The sequence below is a fragment of the Aegilops tauschii genome, chromosome 2 (assembly GCF_002575655.3).
Source record: "Aegilops tauschii subsp. strangulata cultivar AL8/78 chromosome 2, Aet v6.0, whole genome shotgun sequence".
In the NCBI taxonomy this organism is placed as follows: Eukaryota; Viridiplantae; Streptophyta; class Magnoliopsida; order Poales; family Poaceae; genus Aegilops; species Aegilops tauschii.
In genome coordinates this window covers 134,697,415-134,711,833 of record NC_053036.3, presented here as the reverse complement: position 1 = coordinate 134,711,833, position 14,419 = coordinate 134,697,415, and the positions used below count along the sequence as shown (strand labels likewise).

The 14,419-nt window shown below is 39.5% G+C and overlaps 1 protein-coding gene across 1 annotated transcript; it reads right to left on the bottom strand.

Annotated features, from left to right (window-relative positions):
- Positions 1-11,426: 11,426 nt before the first annotated feature.
- On the bottom strand, positions 11,427-14,072 carry LOC123497076 (uncharacterized). Its single transcript, XM_045233007.1, has one exon. The coding sequence runs from the start codon at positions 14,070-14,072 to the stop codon at positions 11,427-11,429; it is 2,646 nt and encodes an 881-aa protein (XP_045088942.1).
- Between the last annotated feature and the right edge of the window lie 347 nt (positions 14,073-14,419).

Genomic DNA, 14,419 nt, shown 5'->3' with positions numbered 1-14,419 from the left:
TTCCATCGTCATCCGATGCCACATATCTCTCATCTCCTGTCCGCTCCGCCTTGTCGTCGCCATGAACTGAACCAAGCACGTGCTCAAGTAAGTCAGGCGGGTGCCCGGCCCTTTCCATTTGACGCCGCAATCATGTTTCAACGCCGCAGCCTCCGTCGTCTATCGACCACGCGGCTTTGATGATTTCTTTGCAACCGCCCACCCCAGGTTGATGGAGATTTGTGATGAGAGGGAGACAGCCTACCCCAAGCTCTGTCTCGGCAATGCACGGACGACGGCCACAAATCAAGTTATTACTTGCATGCCTGGCTGCTCATCATGAGTAAGCTCCTCCTTAACCACCCCACCCCCATGCATCAAATATCTCATGCAGACATATCTGCTTATTCTTTGAATATTATATGGTACGTCTGCATCATGTTCACCCTATCATAATTCAGTATTTGTAAAAGTAGTCAAAGCTACCTGTTATTATGTGATATAGTATTTGTACATGCAGTTGTCTACAAAATACTTGGTCAGATCTTCCACAAGATTTTTCAGTTGGATTAAACATTATATTTTGATCTGACTTGTAATTAACAAAATTAGCAAACTGCTTTCTTCAACGTTTGGGAAGAGGGTTCAGTAGTTAGGTTCTCAGTCTGCCTATCAATAAAACTAATCAAAAAATTTCTGTGTGTGAGCCGAGATGTGTGTCATGCGGTGTTGAGAACGAGCACTGAGAGCAGAGAGATGGAGCCGGGGGACGACAATTACAACTCCTACAGCACCAATATGTTAAAAGGCATGGGAGCAGGTACGTGAGAACAAAATATCGACTTAAATGACTGGTTCACATTGATTTCATACAGTCGCGTGTCTGGTTAACTATCAATAACCATTTCATTATTTGTCTATGCTATGTGAGGGTGTAACGATGATGGAGTACATTTACTGCTATGTGTGTTGAAGTCCAGTTAGGGTGCGTTTGGGAGTGAAGTATTTTGGTTTTTTTTGACTAAGCCGGAATCCGTTAGCACACACTGATTAATCCTTCCAACATGTTGCTTAGGCGAAGCTAAGTTAGCAGATGCTAATTTATTTGGCCATGAAGTAGTTATCTAGAAAAAACTGTAGGAAAACAATACCAGCAAAACACTTCGGTGGACTTGACAGTACTTAGAAAATGTATGTTTTTTAGCATCCAGAGTATTTGTTGCCCACTACTCAAAAAATAGTGGTTTCACAGTAGTTCAGTTCTTACTTAAATTATACTGCCAAACTATGCCTTGCTCACTCAAAAAATTGACCAGTTGAATTTTTTGTTGTTTTGTTTGGAAGATCTGTGGTAGTCTGAACAATACTGAACTTAACTATGAATCATGATGCTTTTTGCGCGAGGGTCTAAAACTTACATGTGATGGTAGTACTGCTTTGTAATTAAAAGAACACTCTTAAATATTGCATTGAGAGACAATCACCCAGTTTTGGTCAGTTTAAAAAAAATTATAATTGGTGTTGCTATTGTACATAACTCAAGTCTATTATATCAATTGCAAGTTTTTCTTAAAGTACTGCATTTTGACATGCATAAATTATCTCTCGAGATAAGCTTCTTCAGTTTACTAATTATTTTTTTCCTACTAACTGTGATTTTCATGAAGGGACTAAACAGAGCAAAGGGAAGAAAGATAATGGAGCAATATTGGAGAAGTTGAGTGCACGAAATAATCTGTTGATCTTCTTGTAATTTAAAACCATTTAACCTTTTACCAGCAAAAAAATATTAAGTTTACATTTGATGATTGCCATGGATAAATAAAATAAATATACTTTCTAACTGTCATTTTGAATGGTTACATAAACTTTGCTGATTCCACACTATTGTATCTCTTACTGAAAGTTTACATTGCCTACTTTTTTCACATGATTGTGAATATTTAGTTTGCTAGCAATTGATATGCGTATTAAGTACGACCTGGTAATACTATCATCATCAATATTTGTTCTTCCCTATGACCCATGTGAATCATCATGAAACATCTCTTCGGAATATGACTCTGTTACAAATAAAATTCGTTTTTGATTGTAAAAATTCAAACAATTGTCTCTCTTAGAACATTTTTTAAATATTTTATATTTTCCAATAGGAAAACTTAACAGGTGTATTCATCTATTACTTGTAGCTATTTACATACATGCAAGTGCCTAGTGAAGACATGTACATACCATAACAGTTTTACATTTCTCGTGACAGATATTCCCAAGGCCTACATATTATGGCTGACAGCTACTTCATGGAATCAGTAATATGGACTTAGAAGACAGGCATGGATAAAACAATGAGGTCATAAAATGGAAAGGAATCTCTGGTAAATTGTTATGCTTACTTAGCTTGTTGTTAAACTTAGGACTGTTCACTAAATTATTGAACCGTATTCCAACATAAAAAGTATTTAAGATTATGAATTTTAATTTGCATTGCAAAATTAGGCAGTGTGAACTGTTCATCGGTACAAAAGCGAAGGGTGTGGCACAATTGTAATCTAAATAATAGTCTAATAGGCTAAAATATGTGTATAAACAATTTATAAGTAGTTCCAGCCCACTACAAACAATTTAATTGGGTATGATATTTATATAAGCTTGCATAATCTGCAATGGTGTTCTTTCTCTGGGATTTGATGGTATAACTAAACATATAAAAACTATTAATCTAATAAATAACACGCTATTATATAAGAGAAAGATCCAGAAATTGACATACCGAGAGGAACTCCAATTCTTGATGGTTCTTGCTTACACAACGTAGTCCTCGCAAATCATCCTCCTGGTCTGGGCGAAGGGACAGTAAGGAGGGAGAGGAGGGATGGCATAGTATTTTAATGTTAACATATATATAGTATGCCATGCGGAGGACATCTGGGTATCAGATCATGCCTTGATCCAGTCATGCCGTTAATATTTCTGTATGGCAAGGATCTGTTTCCTTTTCATATCAAATACACACCTATTAATAATTTAGAAAAGATGTCAGACATATTAACTTACCAAAAAATTAAATTACTTATCATTAATTCAATGCCAATTTGCTTCTTTCTGACTATAAAATCTCTGCATAATATTTTCAAGATATACACAGCTAATAAACATATTGATATGTTTTTCCATCAATAAAGAGTTTACAAAGTACGTAATAATAATCTTACTTGTGCCAGAAAAATAGGAGGAATACAAAATTCGATGTAAATCAGCTAACAAATCTTGAGATTACTCTTTTTTATATAACACCAATTGAGATGCATATTGCTTTTTTTCATCCTATGAATCATTCGTTAGTGCCTCTTTTAATTTAATTTACTTACCCATATGTCTATTCTATTTAGATAAAGTTAATCGCTAGCTAACATATCTACTATTAACGTGGTTCTAGTTGTGTACTGTAGGGTACTGATCAATAAGAAAAACCATGCATATATCATTTTTTTACTCTATTCAGGAACAAATAAAAAATAATCAGCGTTTAATCGCTAGCTGGAATTTAAGGCAACGGCGAGAGAGGAAGATCAAGGACAACTTCAGGATTAAATAATATATGCAAGGTACGTGCCGTATGACCTTCATATGTTTATTTACTATTCTATAGCTGGAATGTGATTATTTCTAAAGAATAAAGTATACATCGTATCGTATAACAGTGCGTGTATGGATGAAGTTATACGATACGAGATTAGCTACAGCAAAAGAAAATTAACGACGTATACAATAACGATGAAATATTAATGAATTTATTTGTTCACTTAAATACACTGAAAAAAATGATCAGGAAAGCACTACGTGCTAATCATGCATTTTAATTTGCATTGCAAAATTAGGCAGTGAGAACTGTTCATCGGTACAAAAGCTAGGGGTGTGGCACAATTGTAATCTAAATAATAGTCTAATAGGCTAAAATATGTGTATAAACAATTGCCAAAAGTTAGGGATCGCCGGCGCATTGTTTCCAATGATGGGCTCCATCGCTGATCGATACGCGTGAGTGATCGTTCACTGAGGTGTCTTGGCAATTAGGATGTCGATGCAGCATATATATAAACGGATATATTTTTAATGCTTTTTATTGCTTGCCAAATATATCAAGTTGTATTTAAGACGTAGATGATTTTTTCTAATTATAAAAAACGTGACGGGGGCGTATCAGATCTTTCTCCTTTTTTATAGTTGAATATTTTGTTCCTAAGGCATGACATATTTACAGTTCAATCTCAACTAATCGAAAAAAATCAACCTTTGTATAAAACCAGATATCCCGAATTAAGTACGCGTACAAATAATACATACTACCATAATGGCTACACTTAGAGTTGACAAGCAAAAAGAAAACACACTTTAACAGAAATGATTGTTCTGTGTGAATACATTATTATTCCAAATGTAGATAAAAGGACCGAGGGAAACGAGCTTTTTATTGAGCCGTGTTGAAAAACAAAGTCATCTACTGTCCATTTTTCCTGGCTACAACTGCAGCATTGACGTATGATAGTGTTTCGTCAAGTGTCATTAAGCAGGCTTCGTGGATATCTACGTAAAAACAATTTGTTAGTACTAATAACATCGTAATACAGAAAAGAACAAAAAGCCATAAAAATCGAAATAGTTTATATAACTTACCTTGAAGATGATGAACATCATCATTAATGTTGGGGGAGAACAAGAATATGCTCTCCCTCATAGTCTCCATGCACTTATCCCTCCGGTTTACCTGTATGTACGTAACTGCAATTTTCTTGAACAAATTTTCAATGCTCTGCAAGTGGTACAAGTGACGACCAGCATGTTCTTGACTTAGGCGTATAAACAGTATCTCCCGTCTGGAATGATAAAGATATGTTGATGGTAGGCAACTATCAAATATTAATAATCATATAAAACCTCAAGTACTGATTGGAATTTACCGAAAATTCATGATGCCTATCTCAACAAAATGGACCTGCCGTCTATATACTGAATCCCACCTATGTTGTATCCTACCAGCATAGACAAGAATACCAAGAACATCTGGAAAAAATTAAGTCTGGGTGAGACAAAATGTTAAATCGATAAATATGCAAAAACAAACTAAAAGATGTTGCACCGGTAATGGTTTTGTCCCGTAGCAAGGATATGGCACCAAGTTGTGGGAAAAATGGTGGACAGATTGTCGATGCAATACTGTGCACCGATGTCCTAACCCTGGTTATAGCATTTAGTTCAATGACAAACTCCATGCATAGATACCAGAAGTGACCATCTAGCATTTCCGTGGGGTTTATCCTGACGTGACTGAAGTCATATGTTAGCCCGGTCTGCAGAATGTCGTTGAATCGATAAGCTTGGTTGCTGAAGGCAATTGCTTCAATCTTTGTTCCCTAGAAATATTTAAAAATTCAGATAACAAGACTTTAGAACACATGTGTATATACATTAAAAAAGGTTGCTATATTTAGTGATAACTAATCTCATACTTCCTGGTCCAGAAGTATGCAACGAAAGTATGGGTTTCCCATTGCATGCACCCTGATATGGGACTTCCACATCACCTTAGCTCGAATTATCCAACATCTTTGATAGATATGTTCCATCTGTACACTTTGAAAATTCAGGTACCTACATAAAATAATACGAAATGATGGGATAAACAAACGGTGATGTCAGATAAGCGTGCATGACGATCTGTACACTTGCCTGTTCATTGGAGGGATGGTAGGCAGAGGCATGATGGGATCCGGTGGATTCGCCATCACCCTGCTCGAGGGCCTCGAGCTGTACGGTATCACCATGGTCAGGGAGCTAATGGATGAAGTGTTAAAGAAAGATAGAGAGGCGCACGGGCACGGGTAGTGGCATTTACATATATAGTCCAAGGGGCCCACAGGCGGGAAAATCAAAATTCTTTCAATTATTTGCATGTGGCCGTCTAGCAAAAAAACCTCTACTATCGAAACTATTATAAATAGTAAGTTATGAGAGTTCTTTGGCAACAAAAAATTTATTGCTAAAACTTTTTGAATCAATTAATTATTTATAGATATTTTAGATTCTTAATCTGATCGAAATCATGTCAATTATCTCACCAGTATCATTGTTTCCTATTCGCCTGTGAATCCCCTATATTCAATATAACAAACTGCGGGAATATAATGATGACTTCAGATTTTTAGTTAGGAACGCAATAATTAGATATATCAAAATAATTAAGGTGATAGTGCGTTAAGGTAAGTGTAGTCACGCAATTAATATATTACCATGGATTCGCCAATATTTCGTCGATTAAATATATTACCATTAATTACCAACATGTAATCAATTTCAAAAATCGATTATTTACTCAGCTTTTATTATACTATATGTTTTTTAAAAAAATCCCAACATATTTGATATTATAACATGTGATGAGACGTCGTTCTGTTACTTTGCAACGAATGTTTTACGGGCATTTTAAAATAGTAACAAAAAATTAAATCAAAGTTATTAGCAATAGTAATAATTTGTTCAGTCGGTCTTTGATGGCTTGATTCATTGGTCGCGGTTGCATGCACAATTGAGTATGCGCGTGAAAAGCTAACTTCGATCTTTTTTTAATTAGCGTCTCTTTTTTAATTTGATTCTGTATGCACAGTGTAGTAACAGCCGCACTTTCAAAACCAGCATGCTTAATTGAGAAGCCTGTGCGTTTTGTGACGTAAGTTAGTTAATATAGCACAAACGCAGTAAATGCCATTTGTAATAAAAAGAATATTTCGATGGAAGTACGGATTACAGCATTTGTACCGCGTATTCATATAAGAAAAAGAAAAAAATAGCGTGTTCGGCGACAAATCTCAAAGGGAAGATAAAAAACAGAGAGTAAGAAAGCAAGCATGAAACAATATCTGTTCTTTATTCATACTTTCATAGTTTGACTCCAAATCGATTACAATGCAAAATGCTCTTAAGGAGCGTTGAAACATAAAACATAAAAAGCTGTAAAGAATATTGTATAACTCCTCATGATTGCTCCTTTCAAGGCATTTCCGTCTTCTTCTCGCATGTTTGCATGTGCTTCACAACCATATGTTCCAACTGATTGATCTTCTTTATGAGAGTTTGCATCAGCTTGTTGCTCTCCTTGGTTGCCTGCAGAATTTGATCGTTGCTAGTACCCCAACCGTCCCCCAAACCTTCTTTCCTATCGTCTTTCGTAACGGGATATCTACTACTAATAGGCAGGTTAATAGGCTCGACGTGATTATGCATCCTAAGCCTTTTTGGCTTTGGTGTGTTACCCTTACCAAAGGGACGCATCGGCGTAGCGCCGTCATGATCTTCCAGTTCACCGAAATCTTCACTTTCTTCTTCCTGCCAACGAAGCATGTGAATTGAACTGTTGGATGACGCCATGTGAGAGGAGGATGGAGAGGTCTGGTAAGGTCGCTGGAACGGTTGATCTATATATAAGCGTTTCTAGGAAGCTCTGAATACGAAATCGGTAAACAAATCGACCGATTTGGTCACAATCAAATATTAATTAATGGGATCAATTTTGTGATTCGGTGAGTAGAACCTACTATATTATTACAAGACAAGAAAGATAACCTGTCTTAATTTTTTTTAAAGGAAGCAAATAAAATAGTTAACATGCACGTATTGTACATTTTTCAAAAACACTTCTAAAATTTCCTTATACACGGAATTTTTTTAAAACTATGTTGAATACTATTTTTTTCAAATGCATTAACACTTCATTCAAGTTTGTGCCAGCTGTAACATTTACTTACATTTCCTTGTTCAAACAAGAAAGAGAACATCAAAAAATAAACATGAATTAGGGTTGCCACGGGCTTTTGAAATATTTGCTAGAGCGAATTAAACATAATACATGTTAAGTTTTACATGTAAACATAAGTTAAGTCCACTTCACTTGCAAGGTAGATTGATTAAAAAAAGTAATTTGGCCTAATGCAGATCTGAAGAATACCAACGTGAGAATAAAACAAACAATTCTTCAGTTAAAGTTTACTCTTTTCATGGTGCTCCACGTTGACTAATGGTTTGATTTCCTAGTGAGCTCGTACATACATGTTTTCTCTCTTTGAATTGTTGTTAGATGAGATACAGTCGCAACTACTACATCGACACTGTTATATCTTTGGTACTGTATACTATTGCTGCCTACATTTACAATTAAGTTTGCTTGCCAACCCCCATGAAAAAAGTTCGTCTGCCAAGGAACCACTCAAGTGGATATATATTCTTCTTAACTCTTCAACTATTTTTTTTATCAGACCAGCTGCTGAACGAAAAACATAATATTGTTACCTCATATTTATTTACTTGCCTGCTTGATTGTTAGTCTGTTCCTCTGCGTGTGAGGAACGTAACAATGTCCTGCATGTTCAAATCAGTTATCTTGTCATTCCCCAATTTTCTTACTGTTCTTTTGGCCTTGGACAAGGTCAATCGGATGTGTGTGTTGACACAGATCTTTGATGTGGAAGTTAATATATCAGTCCTATCCGACCTCTCTATACTGTTTTGTTATATATACGTTGGGGATAGATGATATAGTAGAAGTTAACTATGCTGGTTATTGTCATGTGTGGTCCATTACTCTGACCTTTTTGATTATCTAAAGAAAAGGGGTTTATTTACTTTGCTGATTTCATTCGAGCTCTGAATATATTTCATTCTGACATTTCATTTTGTCAATAATAACATTTTTCTTCTTTCTGAACATTTCTATGGGCAGATATTATCCTCCAAGCTATATGATATGGACAACACATGATTTATGGAACGAAAAGAGGTGATTTGTCGAACTTTGTCTCTTTTACAATTTGCTACCTCTTATAAATTTTATGATTTATAATCTGAGTTAACAAAACCATTAAGATATCTTATTTTGTGTAATTAGATCATGTCATCCAGATAATTAGATTTCACCGCATGATGTTCTTTACCCCAGCCGAGCATAGTGTGCTGCCGCGCCGTCGATTTCCACGAAGTGGCCAGCCCGAGCCGATTCCCCAATGTGTCAATGACTACGTCCGCTGCGTGATCCTGTGGGACATGACCAATCCATTGCCTTATCAACACATCGAGGTAACAAATCCCCTCCTAATACAGGTGCTTTGGTCGGCTGCTGGCTCTACCACATAGCCTTCTGTCCACAATGAGCAGGAGTTAATATTAGAATATGACCATCTCTTTCTTAATGATGTGTGCCTTGTATTTCCATTTTGCTTTCTAAAAATATCGATTCAGGGAACAAAAGGAAAGCATGATAATTATTATTTTTGACTTTACATTACATATCTCCAAGGTCCTATTTTTTGCTTGGTACGGGTAGTCATTATGCTTGGGCTCATGAACATGGTTAATCTATAGCATGGTTTAGGGTGACCTATTTAACATAATAGTGCTATATGTTTGCATTTCTTGAACTGTCAGTAGGAACCTATATACCGCAAAATATTTGTATGTCCCCTATGGAAGGTTTTAGACAGTCAATTGATTTTGTCCCATCCGACTATCATGCACTCTGACTTCAGATGACTATGTTTTTCAGGATGAATTGAGTTCAGAGCTTTGAGCAAACGATTGCGATTTTGTAGCTGCAGTGGTGCTATTCTTTATCATTTGGTATGTCATTACTTCCTACCTACTTGAATTTCTCTATTCCCAATTCACGGGATTTTTACTTTTTGACATTTCCCTAAATGATTATACACAACTCTGATAATGCGTGCCACCCAGTTTTCGTTCTCTATAAGAACTGAGAAGTACATATGCACTTTTACGACATATAGGTTCATATAGATGTGTTTGGACGACATATAGGGAGAACGATAGGATCAGATGTCTGTGACATAGAAAAAAATATACCGACATGTACATACTGTTCTTTCATAGTACATGCCATGTATACAATGTTCACATGCAAACAGAGCTACAAAAATATATTAGTAGATGAACCACAGTGATAGCTCATGTACCATCGGAAGCAACAGAGCTACAAAAATATATTAGTAGATGTCCTCTGGTTTGATATTTTGAAGGCACGAACAGAAAGAAGCGCACCTGATATGCTATAAAATGGACATTTCGTGGCAGAATAATAGGTGGTTATAAATTGTCGTACTGTCCAGGTTCCAACAATTCATTAAAACTCTTATTTATCTGCAAGATACACGCAATAGGAAAAGCAACTGACAGAATATGGCACAATGAAAGGAAAATAATACTACTGGAAATATTTGTGAGATCATGAAGATGTCAACACGCATCCATCCGTTTACTTGTGCCAAACCTGCAACTAAGTAGTTAGAAACACATCATGTCTGTTTAGATATGTATTGAAAAGCCAGGATTATAAAATTCAAATAAGAGGCAAATAAGAGACTATACAGGACAAAAATAAATAACATTGACTGTGCCTGCTTTGGGGCCGCATCATAAATATTTCTCTAATGTAGAACACTCCAGTGAATTTTACAACAACAGAGTGACCCAGGCAGTGTGCAATACTTATGTAGGAAAAAAAGCCTAGTTTAGATGTAGTAGATGATTGATTACAAAACAACAAAAGAATAATATACATGCAATCCGGCAAAAGGAGAAATAATGTCACATACAGGAAAAATTGGCAACTTGCAAAGTCACAAATCCGAGGCAATATTATTAATATTTGACTTGTTGAATAAACATAATCAGTTGCTAACATCAAAAGATAAATATTTGTACAAGAACACGGAAGAGCACCAAATTGTCTGTAGCAAAAGAGTAAATCCTTTATCTTATTCAAAACCCGCCAGCTTCTTAAGAGCGGACTTCAGCCTATAAGGACTTCCTTATAGACGATGTTCTTCATCGAGGTTTGTAAGGACAAGGCAGGTCTTTTTCGCTTCTTAGGTTTACCGCTTTGCTTCTTGGCATTCTCCTTCTCCTTCTCCTTCTCAATGAGGATCTTTATGTTTCTCTTTGCGGTGGCTCGAGACAGTGCGACATAGAGTTGACCATGAGAGAACACAGGATTAGGTAGGTACACGCCAACAATCGGAATCGTCTGGCCTTGAGCCTTGTTAATCGTCATAGCAAAGCTAAGCCTTACAGGAAATTGCTTCCTCTTGAACTTGAATGGAAACATGTCATTGTCAGACGGGCATAGGGGTATTCGAGGAAGGAATACCCTCCTACCTGCGTGTTGTTCGATCACGATTTCTGCGTCGATGGCGTTCCTCTCGAAACCTCGCACCACAAGCCTCGTCCCATTACACAGACCATTAGCCGGATCAATGTTCCTCAGAAGTATGACGGGGCAGTTGAGCTTCAGTTTGAGTGCATGCGGAGGCAGACCGTTGGGAGTCAATCCATTTAGGAACTCGGGAGCGTAGTAGCCATACGGGTCGTCTTCTGCACTGTCAAAGCTATGGTAGATTACTTTCTTCTCCCCGAAAACGCTCTACCATGCGTATGTTTATCTTGTCGACGTTGTCGTTCGTGGTGGAGAGGATTGCGCGTGAAGTCATGTAATTCGGATCGGACATGTTGTCATCTAGTCTCGGAAACACATGGTCAATCAGCTTCTCCAGGTCGTCACCCTCGCCTGTAGACGGCACACAAATATCTTCAGGGAGTCGTATGTTTCCTTGATCGTCAACTTCCTCGGTGCCATTGCCTACCCTTAGCAAGTAATCCGCAAACCAGGTGTCATTATGAGCCCTCATGTTGGTGACGAGCCTTAGCTGGCGCATACCCTTCCAGAGGTGTGAACTTCGAAGGGTTGCATCGATTATCTGACCCCGGGACCCCCTCCTGACGACCGGAAGCACCTGCCTGAAGTCCCCGCCAAACACAACAGTTTTTCCTCCAAAGGGTCGGTCCCGTCTTCCCATGATGTCGCGCATGCTGTTGTCCAGTGCCTCGACCGCCTGTCGCTTAGTCATGGTGGCCTCGTCCCATAGTATCAATGAGGCCATCCTCAGTAGCTTAGCGGTACCACTCTGTTTCGTGAAGGTGCATGAGGCGCCATTGTCGCAGCTCAATGGGATCTTGAACCTCGAGTGGGCAGTCCTGCCTCCAGGCATGATAGAAGCGGCGACGCCTGACGTCGCGGTAGCGATAGAGATGTTTCCCTCGCTTCGAACGTTGGCGAGCAGCACCCTGTACAGGAAGGTCTTCCCTGTACCTCCCGGTCCATCAACAAAGAACACACCCCCATCACCGTGTTCAACAGAAGCTAGTATCTCGTTGTATGCAACCCTCTGCTCCAAGTTTAGCGATGAAGCCAATTTAGTGTCGTCGATGTCAAAATCGACGTTGGATTCCTCGATCACTTCTCTGGCCTCTCCCTCGGTTGGGTCGAATGCATCGTCAATGCATGGAAGAGAGAAATCAGCTATGTCTTTGCCCATGGACTGCAACATACCCCTAATGTCAAGCAACACCATCTGTTCCACCTCAATCGAGCACGTGTGTGATCGCCGATAGTCATCAGACATAGGCTCGAAGTGCCTATCCCATAAACCACGCACGTCGCCTGGCTCACAGTGCACCAAAATTGTTGCGAAGAGCCTCCTGAGTGAACATGGCATCGCCCACTGCTCTGCCTCGGTAAGACAGCCGTCGAGCGTGTTATCTGCCTCGATGAGTCCCAACCTTTTGGCAGCCTCTCTAAAGCTCCCGCATAGCCTACCGTCCACGGTGAGCAGGTCCTCATAGGATGTCTTGCCAGCAACATGGTTTAGCAGCACACGCAGATAGTATCGCTCCCCCTCGGCAGGATTGGCAGACACAATTCGACCTATCTGATAACGCTCCACCCGCTCTTTCCAATACTTCTTACCCTTCTGCCATGTAAACCTTCCAGGAAAATCCTTGTACAATATATTCCTAGCCCACGGGTGGTTTTGGTTAGCTTTGAAATACTCTGTCAACATGGATTTGGAAGCTTTCTCAGAGGCGACTACGTCGGTCAAGTGAGCTTGCTCATTGAATGCCACCCTGTGCATATTCGGGTGATGAAGAGGAAACTGTAGGACAGACGGGTCATTGGCACACAAGGGGAAGCCAAATATCCTCCACATCGCCTCTGAAGGAGTAACCCACCTCGCGTCTACGTATCTTTTGATCTCATCAATGTTACCATCAGCATCGGGCTGGTCGATGCTGAAAGAAGCCCTATCATGGCCCTTGTATATGTACTTGTAAAGGTATTTGACGGCCTTTATGCTGGAGCAAACCTCAACGTTGATGTGGCAATTGAACATCCGCAGAAGGTAAGGGTTATACGGCATAACCCATCTGTTGTCCAACATTTTACCTCGGACCTTAGCCTGCCGACCATTATCTCGACGACGATAAACAGGGTATGAGTCCTTGCCCTGTGCCGTGTTTTCATTGAACGACCGCGGGTATCTGCACTTGCACTCGTTCTGTTGCATGCAAACATTTTTGGGGTTGAGAGCACCGCATGGTCCATGCATCATATGTTTCACCACCAAGGCGTGGAGTTCAGGATACTTTTGCTTGTCTGGGAGCTCGGCAGAAATGAGTCGGTCGTACTGCTCTGGAACGACAAGCTTATAGGCAGAATCCATGATCAACAAAAAGTGTGCGTGGGGGAGGCCCCTCTTTTGGAACTCGACTACGTATACATGTGCAACAACAACACCCAGGATATTCTTCTTGAACAACATCTCTTTCATAGCCTCTAGCTTGCCATGGAACACACGAGGCACAAGATCAGGTCGGTCTTGCGCTGTCTGACCAGGAAACAACTCATTCGTTATCTCTTCCCAGTTAGGGTTGCAGGTCATGGTCAAGAAGATGTCAGGCTTCCCGTAGGTATGGACAATTGCCATGGCATCCATATGCCTCCGCTTCATGTCGCGGTCGCCACCTGGGTACGTTCCAGGTAGCACTATCCTTACTCCAACAGCGCTTGCCCCGGTCTCCCCGGATGTAATTGCATCAACAACTCCTTTATACAGGTCGGCACGGATCTTTGTCTGGTTCTTCCTGTACCATTTCAACCTACAACTCTCAATCTTGATGTACATGTCCACCCCCATTGCTGGAGCAATCGTGCTCCACAGAGTATGGGATTGAATATCCCAGGTCGTGTCTGGAGCATGTAACAGTAGTAGTCTCTCACCGAGACGCATAACCTGCTATTCCCCTCTGCACATGGATGAGTAACGCAGACATTAGGATTCATATGAGAAGTATACAATTCATCTAAATGACAGAATATGCATAAGGCTTACCTGCATCCTCATCATCATCATCATCACCTCTACCTCTTGGTTGTTGCACAACCGGCCAAGGGACATCACGTTTAGGAAGTTTCGGGTGCCAACCGAGCTCCCCCCTTGGGTAGAAGAGTGGGTAAGAGAGAGGGTCATACGAGCCAGCCGTC

Coding starts and splice junctions, on each gene's coding strand:
- LOC123497076 (XM_045233007.1), bottom strand. CDS start 14,072: ATGGGGGTGGACATGTACATCAAGATTGAGAGTTGTAGGTTGAAATGG.